At 41.4% G+C, this 20,962-nt stretch overlaps 1 protein-coding gene across 8 annotated transcripts in view; it reads left to right on the top strand.

The window, feature by feature from the left end:
* The window catches only part of ELF2 (E74 like ETS transcription factor 2), a 67,405-nt gene extending 50,963 nt beyond the window's left edge, over window positions 1-16,442 (top strand). For all 8 annotated transcript variants that reach the window (XM_043512739.1, XM_038398696.2, XM_038398695.2 and 5 more), the window contains 5 exons: window positions 769-942; window positions 6,023-6,109; window positions 11,405-11,597; window positions 12,070-12,420; window positions 14,726-16,442. In XM_043512739.1, coding sequence (XP_043368674.1) covers window positions 769-942; window positions 6,023-6,109; window positions 11,405-11,597; window positions 12,070-12,420; window positions 14,726-15,353 — 1,433 coding nt within the window. In that variant the 3' untranslated portion in view covers window positions 15,354-16,442. The remainder of the gene's footprint in view (window positions 1-768; window positions 943-6,022; window positions 6,110-11,404; window positions 11,598-12,069; window positions 12,421-14,725) is intronic.
* Window positions 16,443-20,962: the final 4,520 nt, after the last annotated feature.

The following is a 20,962-nucleotide window of genomic DNA, read 5'->3' as shown; positions in this document are numbered from 1 at the left end:
TACCTAAAAACTACTTTTGAAATACATGTGCAAAAATACAGCTAAAATTGTAAGCTAATCTCTTTTTTTAATATGCTGAATTTTAAACAGTTTCATAGTTTTAAGTGGGGACGGGGGGACTCTCCTATAGGCATATGTAACATTTTGATTAAACTTAATGATGTGTTGAGTTCTATGGTAGAAATTGTAATCATGGCTAAGTTATAAACTTATGAAAATAGGAGTGTATGATAAAAGTGCTGGTGGACCATTAACATCAGTAAATATCAAAATGCCACATCTTAACTCCTACCCATTTTTGAAAAAGTTAAATTTGGGCTTTAAAGAGGAACATGGAAAGTTTCACAAGTACTTAAACATATCTGATTTAAAATGCAGCCATTTATCTTTCACTTATTTTTAATATTGTAGAATGCTTTCTTAGTATGTTAAGAAACAATGTTACTGACCTTGCAGCAAACAGTTTATTTAAGACTCTAGTTTTATTTCTGCCATTTAGACAAGTTGCTGCTCCCTCAGTTGTGAATAGCAACATTCTTACTGACTTTGGTGAGACCTAGATTGGACTTTTAGATACCTGTCCTTGCCGTATGTGTAATAACATTGACTTTTATATGCATGTTTTGGGGACTGGATTGAGCTCCTGAGTGACAAATTATGTAAAGTTTGCATGATTTGGTCCCTGAATCTTAGGTCCCTTCCAGGTTCTTTGCTGTAAATAATTTGATTTACGACATAATAAAGGAGTTGTGCATTTTTTTTCTTTAGTGGAAGTTTTTGTTCCTCCCTGTGTGTCAACCCCAGAGTTTATCCATGCTGCGATGAGGCCAGATGTGATAACAGAGACAGTAGTGGAGGTGTCAACCGAGGAGACTGAACCAATGGATATGTCTCCTGTTCCAACATCCCCTGATATCCGTGAGCCAATGAAAAAGAAAAAAGGTACACATGACTTTTATTTAAAGTAAGAGATTTTAAGCATATTTTATCCCTAGTCCAAAGTATTGTATGCAAAGTTTCTGGTTCAGGTGGAGATAGTTTTGACATTATCCCCACTCATGTGCTAATGTGTACAAAGTGAACTCTGAGCTGTGAGCATGCAATAAAAGAAGGGGGGGAAACATAAACAAAAGAATATGGTTTGTTAAATCATAAGAAAAAAGATTGAAAAAATAAGGATAAGAAAAGGAGGCAACACTGGAAAAAATTAAAGGATTCAAGACAGAATTTGTCTGTAAATATTCTCTGGAATATGTATAATTTCTTCCATAAGTCACAAGGAGTATCTCAAATATAAATAAAATTCTGAGTTTCTTGAAACATTTTAATAGTTGAAACTTGTGAAAATCTTGGTGTGTTAGACATCCGTGCTTATCCAAGGACCCTTTTAAAGATACTATTTTTAATATGTGGTTTCTTTAAATACCATTTCAAATAATTCCAAATGCTACATTAGAAACAAGTTCAGGCCACCATGAGAGGAAATGACATCTGTATAAATTATTGCCGGGGGGGGGGGTGGGGTTTAAGTACTGTAAAATGCACATTAGTGCCAGGTGTTTGTGGGTGGGTCCTTGTGAACAGTGACTTTATAGGCTGAAACATGCTCCTTTTCCTCCTACTAGGGCTGAGGTTCACAGCTCACACTAGACGCTAAGGCCTGGTGTACAATTCACAGTTAGGTTGATGTAAGGCAGCTTACATCAACCGAATCATGTCAGTGTCTACACTACAGCCGTGTCCTGCCGATGTAAGTGCCCCAGAACACTGAGATAATAACTCCACCTCCACAAGAGGCATAGGGCTTATGATGGTTTAGCTAGGGTGACACAGTGTCTGTGTAGACACTCTGTTATTACATGGGCTGTTAGCTCTCTTGTCATGGCTTTCATGGAGCTTTCATTTCTCCAGCAGAAATGGGATAGGAGTGTGAAATTGACAAGAAAGCTGGGCAGCTAGAGCCCAACTGTTCCCCGTGTTCCTGGAGAGCTGGGTAGCTGGAGCCTGCCCACAGCTGGGAGCCAGGGCAAGAAGCCCAGGGGGCTGGGTGCCTGCTCCTGGCTGTTGGCTGTCTTGTCAAATTGACAAGGCTGCCCGGCTCCCAGAGGGGGAAGCGAGGGGCTGAGAAGCCGAGGCAGCTGGATCCCGCTTCTGGGGGCAAGAAGCCATGGACGGCTTCCCTCCCTCTTCCCCCCCCGCACTGCACTCCTAGCAGGGAATGTGGAGGTGAGAAGTCCCGGGCGGCTTCCCCTGCTCCCAATAGGGAATGAGGAGCTGAGGTGGGGTGCAGCCTGCCAGGAGCCCAGCAGTCTATGGGGAGCTGCCAGCAGAGCTGAGAGACTGGACTTTCAGCTCCTCACACTGCCTCTCTGAGGTTGGTGGAAGCACTGCAGGTGAGGACACGCATCACGGACCCAAGGAGGGTAGTGTGGCTGTAAGTTGACCTAATATAGGTCAATTTAAGATTTTAGTGTAGACAACACCTAAGACACTGTAGTTGAATTCCAGTAGTACCTCCATTTTGCCATCATTAGCTGTGGCTTATTTTCTGAATATAGTAGTAAGATTGTTCTTACTGTCAGCACCACGAGGAGAAAAATAACTTTGTCAAAATCCAAGTGCCATAATGAGTTCTGCAGTAGCTACAACAATTCAGCCATTTTGATGCTTCAGATATCTAGGGAAAAATAAAATCTACAACCCTCCAAAATCTCTCTCTATCAGTCAGATTTACCAGAGTTGGGTCATGTTACTAAAGCTGTCTTAGCAGTTAACCTCCAAGCAGGCCAAGTTTTTGGTGCTAGTAACTTGAATGTCTAATTGTTGGTCGGAAAGACTAAAGGCTTGGCTACACTTGCTAGTTAGAGTGCATTAAAGCAGCCTTGGGCGCCCTAGCTCACTACCTGTCCACACTTGCAAGGTACGTAGAGTGCTCTGACTTCCCGGCTAGAGCGCTCCTGGTACTCCACCTCGGCGAGAAGATTAATGCTTGTTGCGCCTTGGCTGAAATGCCCGGGTGTCAGTGTGAACAAGGTGTTGCATTACTGCGCTCTGATCAGCCTCTGGAAACGTCCCATAATCCCCTTAAGTCAAGTGGCCACTCTTGTCATTGTTTTGAACTTGCTGTAGGAATGCGGATATGCCCTTTGAAAGCTCCGTTTCTGACAGTCGGCATGCTTATCTGCTCCGAGACAAAGCAACCATTAGTGTGGAATGCTGTGTGTGAGAGAGAGAGAGGCGGGGGACAGGGAGTGTCTGCTGCTGTCTGAACTTACAAGACAGCATGCTGACATACTCTCAGCCCCCCACCCCGAACCCACTCTCTCTCTCCCCCCACATACACACAACACACTCCCTGTCACACTCCACCCCACCCACCCCCCATTTGAAAAGCAAGTTGCCTCCACTTGAATGCTGGGATAGCTACCACAATGCACTGCTCTCTGGCCGTTGCAAGAGCTGCTAATGTGGCCATGCCAGTACACCTGTAGCTGTCAGTGTGGACAGATTGCAGCACTTTTCCTGCTGCGCTCTACAAAGGCTGGTTTAATTCAAAGCGCTCTACATCTGCAAGTGTAGCCATGCCTTTACACAACTGCAGTGCAGCCAATTGTGTGTGCACGCCTTTTGGGACTTTCTTCTTTCCACAGAATGTCTCTGTCTCTTCTTTTCCACTTTTTCATTTTTATTGTTTTATTTTTTTTAAAAAATCCTGCTTCCTCTCTGAATTTAGTAGTTTAGCTGTTGCCTCGGCTGAAGCAGGCGTGACTATAAACCATAGCATCAGCAAAGTATTTTCCTTTAAAAACGTGCCTTCAGTGGGCAGTAATCCTCAGTATATGTCTTTTGTAAATATTCCATTGTCACTATAAGCTTCAGCTCCATTATGTGACTAAATGCACTCTAATTTGTAAATATTTTAACCATTGTATCAAATTATCAAATCTATAAATCACCAATTTTAAAAAATAAATACAAGAATTAAATTATTAAAGGAGGAAGCTACTTTCTTGCTTGTTTGCTTGACACCCATTGATGAAGGAAATGCTACTCAGCAGGGGAATACATGAATTTGGAGAGTTGTACAGTTTTAAGAAGAGTTTTTTGTATATTTTATTTAATAGAAAAATGTATGTAGCAAATGTAAATCATCTTAAAACACTGAAATTCTCCAAACTCATAAGCATCTGCTAAGTGGCACAGTCTTCAGAGGACGGCAGCAGGCTAGGCTTCCCTGTGGCAATTACTAAATAGCAGTTTTCATTGAAGCACCAGAATCATTCACATCTATAGAGATGCTTCTGTATGACACAGATTTCTAAAGAGTTACAGACAAAAAGTACATTAAGATGGAGGACACAGCAGTAGTTTAGGTTAAAGTACAGTACAGGGATAAAGCGGTATAAATCCAAGGAGTTCATTATGGCTAAACTTAACAGAAATGCAAACATGGTATGGAAATGCAGAGTTAAGGCATCCAAACAACTGTAGCTCCTTCCTGAAGTGATCTTTATGATAAAGTCATTTTAATGTTTGTGGTCCCAGATTAGAGTAAACAGATTTTTTTAAAAACACTTTTCCCTAACCTACTATAGTGTTGCTACCAGACAGAGTTATAGTCAAAGAGTAAGTTCTATGATTTTTGGTAGGGATATGCTCTATTTTTTGTACGTTACAAAGAGTTTGATACCCTGCTTTAAGTGTAAAACTCAACTCTGCCTTAATTATGGAACTGCAACTGGCACCTCCATAAAAATACATGTTGTTAAATTTCAACGTTTGATGCACAATACTTTTCTTCAGGAGTAATTTGTGTTCATGTTACTAAGATATGAGAGGTATTGGTTGAAGTTTTCTTTAGCCTTGAACAGAAACACAGACTCTCTTCAGCTTGCTGACCTAGGGTGAGATCTTCACCCCTTGCTCTGGCCCCTTAATGCTGAGTTAAAGGGTCATAGAGTGGCTCTGAAAGCACCAAATCTGGCTGGGGAAGGATTCCCTTGGCACAAGAACCTGAGGAAATAACTGTAAAGCTACCTTCCTAGGCCCCCCCCATTGCAAGCCCTCCTGATGGAAACATAACTGGGGGCAGGAAAGGCATGTCAGGGCATGGCAATAGCATGCACCACTGCAGAGATTTCAGGCAGGGGGATCATAAGCAGCCACAGAGAGGATGCTATAACTTAGGCCCCGAAGGCTGTCTAAATAATTCTGAGAGTCACAAAGGAGAGCAGCCCAGCATCAAGAAAGTAGAAAATTGGCTTACAATCACCTTAGCGCCCCCCCCCCCCATGTGCTGTGAGTTTGGTGCTGCGCCTCTTAGAAGTACAGCACAGACTCTCGCTCCTAGCCCTTTAACGGACAAAAGGTTAAAGAGAAATGAATGGATGCAGTATTTCTGTTCACTTCATGTTTTGACCTCTGCTTCAGTGGTGTCATAATGCTCTTCTACTGTAAAATGTGTTTCTACTCCACAGTTGTATAGTAATGAAGGGATTTTAAACGTAAGAGCTGTTTTTCATATAGGTTTAAAAAAAAAAGTACAATTTCAATGGTCAGATTTCTTAAAAAATTGTTTTCCTTATATTTATTAATCTTTTTGTAAAACAAATTAGTTCTTCTGAAAGGAAGCATAAAATACAATGGACAAGATATTTAAATTAATATAGAAATAATTATTACTGACATCAGACCAAAGGAATGCAAACTTGTAAGTGTGTTAATTTTTATGTTTAGCGCATACCTTATATTTAACTCATCTGGAACTGAGTTACATTGACTTACGAAATCCACAATCAAACTTAGTATTAGTTTGTGACTTAGGGTTGTGACTTGCAAAATAAATAATCTTACCTTATAATAATATAAGATTTTAAATTAGCCTACTTGATAAAGGCCTATTTGTCCTACAATGTAATAAGGGAAATAACATGAGAAACATGAATTACCACTCAGACATAAGATGTTAATTATTTCTATTATATGTATGTCTTACAATTTTCTTTTTAAATGTCATGTACAGCTGGCCGTAAACCAAAGACCCAACAGTCAGCCATTTCCAATGGTTCTCCAGATTTAGGTATAAAGAAGAAACCCAGAGAAGGCAAAGGTAATTTCTTCCATGTATTAAGTCTTAAAATAAATGTAGTGCATTTTATCTAAAAATCCCAATACATCTTTCATGCATTGGTACTAAATACATATTGTAAAATACCAAGATTTTTAAATATCTTGCTGAAGTCAGGGGAGCCAGAATTTCACCCCATGTTTTAGTACGTGTTTGTAAAGGGTCTAGTAAATTGAAGCCTTAATTGGGGCCTCTAGGTTTTACTGCAATATCAATATTTAATAATCATAACTACTGCCGTTATGATTATTTTCATCTGAAATTCTGTTTGCACATATTGACTTCACTCATGCTGGGTGTTGTGCTCCCTGTTGGCTTGTTGCTGGACACCTGCTTTGTTACACTGCCACTGGAGAGCTTGAGGTCAGGCAGAGCAAGCAAGACAGTGTGCGTGCATTTATGCTGTATAATAATACATTTGAGGATTCCCTGTTGAATGTTCAGAGAAGCTTGTTGCTTTCGTAGTGGATTCAGACTCTGCAGTAGCTTAAATATACACAAGGAAGTACCCTGCCTTAGCTGTAGGTTCAGTGGTTGGCTTAACTAGGTGGAAGACTAATTATCATATATTTTCTTACATCACAAAACTTGGTTTTGTGTCCACAAGATGAGGCAGGAAGAGAATGCCTTTAGTGTGAAGTGTTTTGGCCCTGTGAGGCAATGCTTGTCAGTGCACAACCACCATCACCTATCTGTGTGTATGCATATGTGCCCCTGTGTTGCCAACTGTCACTACCTTAGAGCCTTCCAGTTGTTCTTTCTTGAACAATTGGTCAGGAGAGCCGTGCTTTCACCGTCAGTTCCATTGATGCATAGAGTATCCTTCCTTGCTGCCCCTTCCCTCCAGTCAGCAGAAAGGTGGGTGGTAGTAGGCATTCACAAGTTGCCTCAGAGTCAGTGTGTGATATATCAGATCTTCCTCCAGTGAAAGACACAAAACATGGATGCGTTTGCTGCTTACTAAACAAAAAGTGGTTTGGACTTCTGCTTGTGGCATAAGGAAAAGATCACCCTAAGTAAGGGATACTGTTTCTTTATGTTGAAGAAGAGAAAAGGAGAGAAATTCCTGTACACCTGTCCGCTAGTATAATTGGTTGCAAAGGTCTTAACCAAACTCAGGAGAGACAAAGATTTAGTGAACTTAATAGCAACATACAGGATGAGACATGTATGGTTTTCAGCTCTAGTGTAGTTGGTAGTGCAAAATTTCCTCCTCTGGAGAATGGGCATAGATACATGCTCTGTTCTAATCCAGGAGTCCCCTCCTGTTTACTTGGTTCCTTATCAGGGTAGAGCTCCAGAGGCCTGGTGTTTGCGAGCAGGTGTCTGGGGGAGAATGGGGGAGGAGTAGTGTGACCAAGGTAAGTCTGTGGTGAAAACCACTGTAAATAAATCATTTAACTTCTCTGCAGTGTCCTTATGCTCTTTAATTGCTCCCTTTAATTGTTAGTATTCCAGTGAACCCCACTGATTGTAACAGATTTTTGGTTGCCCTTAAAGAATACATTTGTGTTGTGTTTTGGCACTTCGCATTTCAACATCCTTTTAGCCCTCTTAATTTCCATTAAAATTTAGCTGATGTAGTTTGTTCCTTTCTACTGGCTTCACTCAAGCTGGCTTTCCATTACCTGAGGACTACTTTAGGGAAGTGACCTAGTTCTAGGCCTTTTAGAGAACCTGTTTGTGAAGAATGTCTAAACTCTTGTCTCCTTGAGTGTTTTCTCCACTGGGGATCTCTTCTTCTTTAGTTGGCCAATATTTTGAAAGTTTATTTTTCTGAGGACACTTTTCTTTGAGACTGACTCTGCTTGTGTCTCTTACGTCTTCTTTTAGATTAAAACCAATTCATGTTTCTTGCTGGGTATTGGCTAACTTAACATCTGTCAAAATATTTAGTCTCCAAGAATAAGAATTCGACAGTCCTGGAATTTTTAAAGAAGAAGTAATTGCTTAACTTGTAATTGTACTTTATTTGAAGGGGTCATCTCACAGGATTCTCAATTTCCAAGGTTTATTGGGGAGAGTTCTCTCTACCCCTGAGCCTGGCTAGATGTATATTTTGTTTATTGTCTGGGATGTATTGTGGGGTTGTTGTGTGTTCAAGAGTTACTTGCATGTTTATGGTTCATTTTTACATTTGGCATCTTTTGGGGAACTCCTTACACAATTCAGCACTGACAGCCAGGTTCTCGGGGGCTAGGGGAGTGACAGCAGATGGTGTGCAACCAGTTTCATATTGGACTACAACTGTCAAAGATTATATTATACATATAATATGCACACAAAGATGTAGACTGATTCACTGGTGCATCCCTGATGCTCTGAGCTGCTGTGGTAGTACAAAATAGCTGTAAACCTGTCTTAATTGGTCCCCTGAGGAGTCCTTATTGTGGGGGTGGGGATCCCTAGGTGGTAAAGAATGACTTAGAGGTCGTTGGAAGTATTTTGATGAAAGAGTTTTTCTTGAAAACGCTGATTTGTTGAAACTGAACCGTTTGTGTGAAAACAACTCGGTTTTGACAAATCTTTCTTGAATCACAGATAGGGTTCTGAGTCATTAGAGCATGTTCATAGCTTTCCAGTGAGATACAGCATGTGTGTTAGCCCTGGAAGGACTTGCCCTATTGGGCTTTACCATTGTGACACTTCTGTGCATAGAAAACCTAGTTTAGATCATTTAAAAAGGTTTTCAGGCATTATTTCCTCTTCCTCAGAGGTCTGTACACTTGGATTCACTAAGGGATCCTGGCTTTATAAGTAAAGGGATTAAAAAAATCCCATTGAAATGTTTTAAAATTTATATTAAATATTAACAAAAACACTATTTTAGAACATATGTAATAGCTACAGAATATGCAGTGGTATAATCTAGTTTTATTGGCACTCTTTTGGGATGATCTGCCACACACTTTACGATTAATATGGCTGTCCCAAACTCCTGCTGATGGAAATATACATATTTAGTTCAATACAGACTGAGGGAAGAGTGCCACCTACTGAATCACCAGTACCACTTCTTGCAGCAAAATGAGGACCATTTCTTTTGATCTGGCACTTTGTGGATCTAAGGTGTTTTTGCGAGGGAAAAAACAAACGTTGAAATTCTTGTTTACTTAATGCTATGAAGTTTTCATTTTCTCAGTGCAGAAGCTATTGCAGAAAGACAGATAGCATTGATAGCTGGGGTTTAGCATGTTGGTAATGAGCATTGGAGAAATCCTATCTGGGTGGACCAGAAGTCAATAATTGTTAAAAGAATTCCAAAGAATTTACAGCAAATTAATGGTTTAATTTTTTCTACTAGGAACAATTTATTGAATTGAAAACTCATTTTTGCTTTTTTATCATGGCAGATAAAACAGCTATAAAGTATAATATCTAAAAAAAGCACTTAGTACTGGAACTTTGTTTCCATTTCATTTGGCAAGTCAGAATAAAATGAATAGATCTGGGAGTGTCTAGGAAGTGTGGTCTCTTGGTTAGAACTGAGAATTGGATTCCTAGATTGTGTTCCTGACTGTTACTCACTATGGGAGTGATACGAATTTCATTGAAATCAGTGAGAAGTTTCCCATTGATTTTAGTGCACTTTGGATCAGGACCTGTATTGCTTTAGACAAGTCATTAGTCTCTGTAAAGTGGAAATATAAAGTGGAACTATAATAGCTTCCCCAGATAAGGGTTAGTAAATTTTAAGGAATTTTGAGGACTGTGGCACTCTTTAAACTATCTCTAAGGGAAGTAAATGTATTTTACAATGCTTTTATCATAGACTTTGTAATAGTCTAGCCTCAATGATGCTGTCACCAAGTTTTGGGAGCGAATGCTTGAGTATTTGTTAATTGATATGGCAGCATGTAGCACAAACAGATTTATTCTTTAATGGGCTTTTGTTTATTTACTTGGGCTTCTGCATTCCTCCAGGATTGAAAACTTGGTCAGGTCTCAAAATCTGGGGACTCTGACTGAGTGTCCCTTTAATAGGATGGTCAGATTTTAATCTGTACTCTCATTGAAGGGCTTCCTTTATTTTATTTTTTTAAGTGTGAGTAAATCTCAAAATTTACAAACTGTTTGAACTGTTTTTCAGCATTCAACAGCCCTTCCCCTGCTCTCCCTTCTCATGATTCTACAGGTTCTCCTTTCTTTTTTTGACAGGTTTCAGAGTAGCAGCCATGTTAGTCTGTATCCGCAAAAAGAAAAGGAGTACTTGTGGCACCTTAGAGACTAACAAATTTATTTGCGCATAAGCTTTCGTGAGCTACAGAATGTGGCCTGTGTTTTTCTATTCCTAGCCCCCTTCTCCCAGATGGAAGTGGTCGAATCGGACCATCCAAGCAGCTTCTCTTTTTAAATGTAGTGCAGTGCTGGGTCTTCTCTGTTACATATGCCACAGCTCTGAAACCTGAGAGCGTACACTTACTTAGATTGTAAGCTTTTTGGGGTAGAGACAGTCTTTTTGTTCTCTGTTTGTATACTGCATCGCATAATGAGGTGCTGATCTATGATGGCTATGGGCTACTGCAGTACAAATAATATTACACATTAGGGGAATGGCTTGGAGATTTAGAGGTGTTTTAAGCACTCTGATGTTACAGTTGGGAAGGTTTAGTGCAGCAATGGAGTCCAGTGAACAGGCTAAGACACCTTGTGAACACTGAACTCCCAGTAATAAAGGTGAAGAATGGAGGCAGGTCAAAAAGAAGGTGGTTTCTAGAAGCTTGTGTATGGGGGTATCTTTTTCCCACCGTCCTCTGCCAAAGAAAAAGTTTGCCTTTCCTTAAGTAATCTCTCTATTCTCTCTCCTTCTCTTCCCATCACCAGACTCCATCTGAGAATGTATAGTCTATGTTCTGGAACTGCTATCTGCAGTCTTAAGAGCTGAACAGAGCTCCTTTCAGAGCATTGTTTATGTTCTCTAGGCAGCCAGGAGGTGCTGGTGATGTAGGACTCCATCACTCCCTTTCTTATAGCAGTTGAGAGCTAATTTTGGGTTGAAGAGTCTCCCACATTATGCGGCATAGCACAGTTCTAGTGCTAGCCCCTTTGAGTTTCAGAATGTAAATATTTATGAAATCTTTCCTAAATTTATCAGAGTGAACAAATGCATGCACATTACAAGTGAGGGTTAGGCAGAGGATGGTATGTAATGTAGTCATTCAGAGTTTTTGTATCAGATAGTTGTCTAAGTGCACTTTTGTATATCTATATATGGAGAGGTTTTTAATATCTTTAAGTGTAAGTTGTCTAACGTTCATATGCTTTCTGTTTTTGTAGGAAATACAACATATTTGTGGGAGTTCCTTCTGGATCTTCTTCAGGACAAAAATACTTGTCCTCGATACATTAAGTGGACTCAGCGAGAGAAGGGCATCTTTAAACTTGTGGACTCCAAAGCGGTCTCCAAGCTATGGGGAAAGCACAAGAACAAACCTGACATGAACTATGAGACAATGGGAAGGGCCCTGAGGTAAATGAAGGAGAAGAATATTGGGGCTTTCCTTTAATTACAAAATAGTCTGCAATTATATAATTAGTCATTTTAAATTGGAGACTTAAAAAACCCCCAAAGAAGTATGATCATAAACATCTGACCTAAATTTTTCTATAGCTACTAGATTTAACTCTTTACAAGAGTTAAAATGCAACTGTATACTATAAATCATAATCTCTGCCATTTTCATTGCTTTTTCATATTCCCAGTGAATATTTTATTTTTTAAATATTTTGTATAAGCATGATTTTAAAAAAAACCTCAATCCAGACTTTTAAGCCATGGTTGTTGAATAGTTATGCTTAGCCAGTATGTTTGATAGCTTTTTTCTTATTATTTTAGAAATTAGTGCGTTTTTGATCTATGTCAACAAGCATGTTTTGAAATGTTGAGTCCCTATGTACATCCATCAGTGTTGTTTACTTCATAATTGTACTTTTCCTTGCAGATATTACTATCAAAGGGGAATTCTTGCAAAGGTTGAGGGGCAAAGGCTGGTATATCAGTTTAAGGAGATGCCAAAAAACATAGTGGTCATAGATGATGACAAAAGTGAATCCTGCAATGAAGATTTATCAATGTCTACAGATGAGAAGTCATTGGAACGAGTGTCATTGTCTGCAGAAAGCCTCTTGAAAGTAGCAGCATCTGCACGTGGTGGAAAGAATTCTTCTCCATTAAATTGTACAAGAGCAGAGAAGGCAGTCACCAGAGTTGTGAATATTGCCTCTCCAGGGCATGATACGTCATCTCGTCCTCCCACCACCACTACCACTGTTCCAGCAACAGCAGCTCCCAGGTTCGTGCCACGCTATTTGTCATCTGCTGAACCCTTTGGAAGCTGAGTTTTGTTGTAATATAGTGCCTACAGATAAGCTGGTGTCAGCCACCTTGCTAAAACAAAAAAAAAAAGAAAAGGAGTACTTGTGGCACCTTAGAGACTAACAAATTTATTAGAGCATAAGCTTTCGTGAGCTACAGCTCACTTCATCGGATGCATTTGGTGGAAAAAACAGAGGAGAGATTTATATACACACACACAGAGAACATGAAACAATGGGTTTATCATACACACTGTAAGGAGAGTGATCACTTAAAATAAGCCATCACCAACATTAAGTGATCACTCTCCTTACAGTGTGTATGATAAACCCATTGTTTCATGTTCTCTGTGTGTGTGTATATAAATCTCTCCTCTGTTTTTTCCACCAAATGCATCCGATGAAGTGAGCTGTAGCTCACGAAAGCTTATGCTCTAATAAATTTGTTAGTCTCTAAGGTGCCACAAGTACTCCTTTTCTTTTTGCGAATACAGACTAACACGGCTGCTACTCTGAAACTTGCTAAAACAGTACTTGTGGTAATGGAAGCCCAGCGTAGGTGATTGTAAACTGGTCTCCAGTCATGAAGCCCTTAGGCCAAGATTTTCAAAAATAGGATTTTGTGGCTCCCAAGGTCCATATTTAGGCTCCTAAATAAGTGGACTGATCATTCAAAAGGGCTGAGCAGCCAGCAAGTCAGTGAGACTGACCTGCTAAGTACTCAGCCTGTGAAAAATGAGACCACTTATTTAGGAGCCAAACATTAGACTCTCTTAACTTAAAAGCTTTGGCCTTACTATTTAAACCAGTGGTCCCCAAACTTTTTCCATCACACTCCCCTTACCAATAATGGAACCTGTCCACACCCCTCCCGGGGGCCGTGGATGAGAGCTGGGAATGGGGCCAGGATTGGAGCCACCGCTGTGGCTGAGAAACAGATCGCTACTGGGGCCTGAGCTGTGACTGGGGATGGGGCTGGAAAGGAGCTGGGGGCAGAGCAGGGCTGTGTGGCACTCCCTCTCTGCCCCCCATGGGGGCTGACCCAGGCCTTGCAGTGCTCCCCCGAATGTTCTTCCATGCTGCCTTGGGGGGTGCTCCCCACAATTTGGTGACCACTGATTTAAACAGGTTTTGTTTTTAACATAAAATTTTTGAATTTTTTGAGATTATCAAAATAGGATTATTACCGGATGGAAACTGATTTACCAGTCTAGTGTCTAGGACTAGAGCCCATTGCAAGCATCTCATGATAATGTCTCATCATTAAGGCTATGTTTTAGTCACGGGTGTTTTTAGTAAAAGTCATGGACAGGTCACCGGCTGTAAACAAAAGTTCACGGGCCCATGACCCGTCCATGACTTTTACTAAGAATACTCACTGTGACTAAAACTTGGGCAGGGGTGCTCTCGGGGGGGGGGGAGTGGTCTGGGGTGCTGCAGGTGCTGGGGGAGGTGACCTGGGACCCTTGCTGGTGCTGGGGGAGGTGGGGGCCAGGCTGCAGCACACGCCGGGACCCCCACTGGTACTGGGGGGGAAAGGCCGCAGCAGGCAGCCCGGGACCCCCGCTGGTGCTGGGGGAGGGCAGTGCGGGCTGCAGCACGTGTCCCCCGTTGGTACTGGGGGGGAAGGAGGGTTGGCAGGGCTCCCTACCCGGCTCTGCACCCCTGCAGCTCCTAGGCAGTGGAGGCAGGGTCAGGGCAGGGGCTCCTCTGCTTGCTGCTCCCGCCACAAGCGCCGGCTGCCGCAACTGCCATTGGCTGGGAACTGCAGCCAATGGGAGCTGTGGGGACAGGGCCTGCGGGCGCTGGTAGCATGCGGCAAGGAAACCCCCCACCCCTCCGCTGCCTCCAAACTCAGGTAGCGCCCTCTCCCTAAACCCCTGCCCCTAGCCCTGAGCACCCTCCCACACACCCGAACTGCTGCTGCTGGCCCAGGGACTGCCCTGCACGGGCAGTCCCTCGGCCAGCACCAGCCGCTGCAGAAGTCACAAAGGTCATGGTTTCTGTGACCTCTGTGACAGATTCTCAGCCTTACTCATTGTGCTGTTGCTATCAGTATGCTTGCCACCAGACTAATTTTTTAAATAATCTGATGATTTATTTAACTGAAGGAAAAGGATGTGAATGCTTTCTCTGATTGCTGGGTGTATCAAAAATGGTACAGTTTTCTTTTGGCACAACTCCCTGTAAGTCCTGGGATTTTTATCCCTTTTAATTTGTGGTGACCTGACAGCTGTTTTAACACAATGAATGTGTTATACATATATATTAATCTTTCAACAGGACTGTTCGTGTGGCGATGCAAGTGCCTGTCGTTATGACATCTCTGGGGCAGAAAATTTCAACTGTGGCAGTACAGTCAGTAAATGCAGGATCACCATTAATAACCAGCACAAGTCCAACAACGGCAACAACCCCAAAGGTAGTAATCCAGACAATCCCTACCATGATGCCAGCATCTGCTGAAAATGGAGATAAAATCACAATGCAGCCTGCCAAAATCATTACCATCCCAGCTACGCAACTTGCACAGTGTCAGCTGCAGACAAAAACAGGCCTGACTGGCTCAGGAAGTATTAACATAGTCGGAACCCCATTGGCTGTGAGAGCACTTACCCCTGTGTCTATAGCTCATGGGACACCAGTAATGAGACTATCAATGCCTGCCCAGCAGGCATCTGGCCAGACTCCTCCCAGAGTTATTAGTGCAGTCATAAAAGGGCCAGAGGTGAAAACAGATACAGTGGCTTTAAAACAGGAACGTGAAATGAAAACACTGCAACTTGTGCAAGAAGAAAAGCCAGCAGATGGAAGCAAGACTGTGACGCATGTTGTAGTAGTTAGTACGCCCTCAGCCATTGCCCTTCCTGTAACAATGAAAACAGAAGGAATAGTAACATGTGAGAAATGAAGAATAGGCAGTTACCAACATGGATTTTCCTGACTTTTATTGATTGAGCATTCTGACAGACTTGGGGTGGGGTGGGGTGGGGGAATGGACATGATCAAGAAGTCAAAAATGAGAGTTTAAAAATGTAAACATACATGCGTATATCAGAGACTTACTGGAAATTAACTAACTGTCCCATGTTTCAGTGGGAATTGAACCACACATTCATATGCTGACAGAAAACTGCCTCTTTCAGTTGGGAAACAACTGAACCTATGAAGAAGGAAAATTATAGGGACTGGACTGAAAGGGACCAAACAGTTCACTACGATATCAAGTTACACTAAGACCTGGAACACTAAAATGAGTTCTGTGAGAGGCTTGTCTTGGTTTAATTTTCAGGGGGAGAGGAGTCTCATTGTTGCAAATCTGATGCATTTTTGTATGCATACCAGCAATTACTACTGTGTGCGCACAGTACTCAACTGGTGCTATGTGAAAAACTCTGCTACTAGGTATACTAGAATGTGAATTAAAGGAGAGGATTAAGAGCTTCTAAAAGAAGACAAAGAGACCTAGAGGGATTTTGTATCATACAGCTTAAGCAGATTTAAAATGAAAGCCTTAGACTGATTTTCAGTTATCTTTCTTGAAATAAGCTAATGGCTTGTTTGTGTAAAGCTTTTTTATTAAAACAAATTTTTTAAAAATCTTGTACCTAGCACAGTATTGTTATAGAATTACATGTAACATATTTTGTATGGTAGTTAAGTCTGTCTAAATTTCTTAATTGTGGACAAAATAGCAGCAGGCTTTTGGCCTTTTGCTGTAACATGCCTGTGTCACTCACTTAGCCTTGACATCTGTGCATACATTTCAGTTTCAGCTCCACTCTGTCACTTGAAAGGTCACGCTCAGCATGAATTTTTGTCAGGTAGTTCTAAACCTGTACAGTTTCTTAGTTGAAGTTAAGAGGGAAGTACCAGTGTTCAGAATGAACTATAATAGTTTGTATATTCAACATTTGAAGTATATTCTATTTTGTTGTACTCTTGTTTCAAAGTGTATTCAAGTAGGTTTTACTGAAATATAGAAATGAAATTTAATTGATTTTGGTGTGTTTGTTTTTCTTAAAAAAAAAAAAAAAAAAAAAAAAAAGGAACCAGAAGATAACTTGTTTCCCCTCTGTCTGTCCAACTACTTACCTGCTTGTTTGGTATACTCCAGTCACCAGGCTAAGAGGGCGGTGACACAGTCAGGTAGTTTGGAGCTCCCTTACATTTTTGATGGAAGAACTCTGCTCCCTTACGCATAGTGTTGTGAGGCAGGTTGCCAGAATAAGTGGTAATTTATTTTTTAACCTAATGACTGCTGATGGACACGTGCTATGTAAAATCCTCTGTTTAGGAGTACAGCTGAAGTTGCATTGATTCTATTGAACGGAACACTTTTGAGTAACAGCATTAAGTGGTAGCACAGCAGTTATTATTTACTATTTTACGTAGTGCCCAAAGTATTCCTAAGCACTTTTACAGACTGATAAGATAGTTCCTGTTCTTAAGATCAGACAGGAATGATAAAACTGAGATGACTGGGGACAACAAAGGTTACAAAAAGGAGAGCATGGTTACTTTGGATAGTCATGTGCATGCCTTCAGGATTCTGTTATATAGAAATGAATTGCAAAGGTGTTTTGGAGGATCTGGTCTGTGGGGCAGTAGATGAGACAAGGGAAGATGAAAAAGAGTGGGTTAGGGTGCGAGTGGAAACAGGAGGGTGAATGATAAGGACATAACGCAGGGACAAGTGGGGCTTAATCATAATGTGAGAACTAGGAGTGGCTGAAGGAAAAGTTAAATTCCCTTAGGTTCATTGCAGGAGGTTGTGAAGAGTATAGTTTAGTTAGTATTCCTTACCCACACTGCCTCTCTACCACCTCTCTGGGCACTTTTTTCTCTGGATTAGAAACATAAAAAATAAGGCAATATCTCTTTTTATATGCCACTTTCATCTTTAGCTCTCGAAATGCTTGGCCAAACCTAGATGAATGTTATCCTCATTGTACAGAGAGGGAAAATGGATGCAACACAGTAGTAAGGAATAAAACACTCAATCAAGCCACCTGCCCATCCAGTGCAGTATCCTGTCTGTGATAGTAGCTAGTACCCTACACTTCAAAGGAAAACAGTGTAAGAATCCCAGAGTGGCTGATTATGGAACAGCCTGACCCAGGGGAAATTTCCTTCCTCATCCCCATCAGTCAATGGCTGGCATATGCTCTGAAATATGAGGATTTATATTCCTTACAAAGTTCTGTGGATGTTCATTATCCATATACATGTCTAACAGTGCCCATGAGTTCTACCAGGTCCCTTATCTTTTATCTACCATTTATATTATATACCTCTATCTTGTCCCTTTTATTCATCTAGCCTCTTTGCTGTAATCATTTGTCCTTGTCCTTCTATTTCTGTCTTTTACTGAGATTAAGTTGTTAAATTCTGTTATATATAGATTCTTATATTGCGCTCATCACTATTATCTGAGCACCTTCCAGTAGTGCATTAGGCTATATGATTACAACTGTCACATGTTTTGTTATCTCATCCTCTCCTCAGGGGAGAACTGTATGCAGTGGAGTCTTATTTTGTGGTTTTGTTTTATGGTGACTTGCCCAACATCACATGCAAGACAACAGCAGAGACTTGAATGGAATCTAAGTCTTCTGACTCCCAGTCAGGTCTCTTATACACTGGACCACATTGACTCTGTTCTTCCAGTTGCTTATGAGGGAGAAGAAAATTGGGGTGACAATTTGTTTCAAATTTCCGAGGAGGTGGGTGGAAAACAAAATTATGTAACAAAATACATGGAAGCTTTACGAAAAAGAGACCTTGGGTTATTCTGATTAAATGCCATAGGTAATTCTGGTGCTTTAGTCAGTCAATAACAAAAGGGAAAAAGTATTTTTCAACTCCCTTTGAATAATTGAGGATTTTGCCAACACAGGGCTGTCAATCCTCTGATTCAAGCACAAGTCTGATGATTTCAGGTAAGGCTTTTGTGTCTGAACAATCTATTTAAAATTTTTTTCTGCCAATTGTTTCCTTTGTGTGCTACTGGATGTATGAAATTCCAATGAACCTTTTTAAGTGAAAGCCCTCTTAGACCAGAACCAGAGAAAGAACCACTGCAGGGTGTGAGAAACAGCCTGTGATCATGAACATCATTGATTTAGTGGAAGTAACTGTTCAGAGTGTCCCAATTTTGCCCCTCAATGTCAGTGGAACCACTGCGCGCACACAAACAGTGAAATAACTTAGTAGCTCATTTCCCTTTTTCTCACAGAAGTCAGATAGTGGTGATCAGCTACAAAATCTGTTCTCTTAGCAGGGTGGAGAGATTGTATTTTCTGGTGACGGGGTTTGGGCAGGCAGAAGAAGTTCAACAAAAAGCATTTATTAAAATTTGGGGATTAAGCTTAACTTTGGGTTTTGGCATGTCTCACTGTCCACTTTGTTCATTCATCTGATGTTTTGAACTTTTGGTGTTGGCAGGAACACATAGCAGAGTTCTGTATCCATATGAGAACTAGACCGAAAACAGTGGTTAGAGGGGGATACTGCATGGTTATTACAGTCTGAGAGCAGAGGGCTGTACAGACTCTAGATTCACTTAAGCACACTCTGAGCTTATAGTCTAGAGAACTTGTGGATCAATAAAGGAGATGTAAAGAGAGGGAAACTGCACCTTAACTAAAAAGGCCAGCTAATCTTGGTTGCATGTCTGTAGGGGGAAGTAGTGAAGGAGAATGGGATTGTCAGGCCAGAACCAGGACCAAGTCAAGCCCTTCAGGCAGGAAGAGATGATACAGAACCCAGATTGACTTCATACAGGTAAGCCAGTGGTGGAAGCATAAAGTATGCTGTATAGTGAGCACCCTCTGAATATACTCATGGTAGAAGAGAAGAGAGGTTTGAGAGGCAGAGAACTAACTCAGGGAAAGGGTGGGAGCAGCATTCAGGGTGGATGTTGGGCATCCTTTGTTCTAATGGTTAATCCTTAGAATCAGAGGTTCCTATAGGATGAAGAAGCTGAACCCTGCTGCTGTGAAGTGCTCCAGTACCAGAGAGGAGGCCGGATTAAAAAAATGACAGCATCCTCATGTTGTATACAATGTCCTTGATCAGCTAATTTGTGTGAAGGGGATTGGGTAGGTGGTTGATAGGCTCGCCAACTAGCCCCCGAGGAGCTGCCGTGTCAAGTGGGACTGTGTCCTCCTCTTGGCCACTTCCACAGACTCCTATTTCAAGAACCTGGAAGTGTGTGGAAGGGATTGGAAAGAAGGCACCCCGCCTACAGTAGCTATGTCTCGTGTATCTTGCCACTATGAAGGAGAGAAGCAAAAAAGAAAGAGCTGCCCTTGCAAACTGGAGTTGCCTAGAACCACTGGTGAAAGGCAGAAATGAGAGAACCAGATAACGTACAATGGAGAAAGAACAGAGAAGATGGGAGGGGGAGATGAAAAGCAAAAGGAGCGTGTGACATATTTTTTTAAAGAACACTTTTATAAGTCTTCCATATAAGCAATCGCTAACCAAAGGGATTTTGCATGACCATGCCTGAGAGAAGTTGACGTCACTCAGACAGTTAAGATATGGCCCACACCATGAAACTTTATGAACCTTTGAATATGTGGAGTTCAGAGGAACTCCCTTCCACCTAATGTACAACTCCAGTTAGAGTGAAGTTTCTATTCACAAGTAAGGATCCAGACTTGATGATACTGACTAGACTCTAGTCAGGACTTCCTCTACCTCTTCATCATGCAATCATAAAAATAAAAGGATAGAGGGCAGATGTAAGTTGTACTTCTTCTGAGCCCAACAGCCTAAAGTTAAGTTCTGTGCTGCTACTATCTTGGCTGTCCCCTCTTTCCAGCAGTGAGTGTGGCACACTTGTGAATGCTGCTGCAGATCACTCATCAGAAGCACAGGAAGTGCTGTTAGAATCTGAAAGCCTCCATGAGTATGCTATGGCTGAAATGGAAGGGATGCTTACTATGCACTTCAAACATCCAGTCCCTTTGTCTAGTTCTTTTTAAACTAGCTTCTTAGAAGGATGAAGTGAGCTGTAGCTCATGAAAGCTTATGCTCTAATAAATTTGTTAGTCTCTAAGGTGCCACAAGTACTCCTTTTCTTTTTGCACTCAGGATGTTTTCTATGTGATCTGTACATGCTGTGCTTTATCTGTTAAAGCAAGAGCAGTGGTGTTAGAAGCCTGTGCAAAATGTCTGTGTGTTTTAAAAGTTACACTTAATACATGCCCCCTTGAAGAGGTAAACCAGAAGGCTCATACCTGCAATGGGATTCTGGGAAAAGTTGTGTTTAAGCTGTGGGGAGGGCCTGAGGGGATGCCAGATAGAGGAACTGCACCTTAAGGGCTTGCCTAGGATCCCCAAGTCAGGGGACAATGCTCGGATTCTATTCAAATTCCAGATGCTTAACACATGGGGATCAGCATCTGGATCCCCTCAAAGCAGCCTGGTGAGTAGCCATGTGTGGGTGCTTGACTGGAGCCATGACAGCAAGTCACCCGGACTATGTAATATCACAACTGAAAAGTTAGG

Source organism: Dermochelys coriacea, chromosome 4 (assembly GCF_009764565.3).
Source record: "Dermochelys coriacea isolate rDerCor1 chromosome 4, rDerCor1.pri.v4, whole genome shotgun sequence".
Classification (NCBI taxonomy): Eukaryota; Metazoa; Chordata; order Testudines; family Dermochelyidae; genus Dermochelys; species Dermochelys coriacea.
Note: the sequence above shows the minus strand (reverse complement) of the source record. Positions and strands in the feature narration are given on the sequence as shown.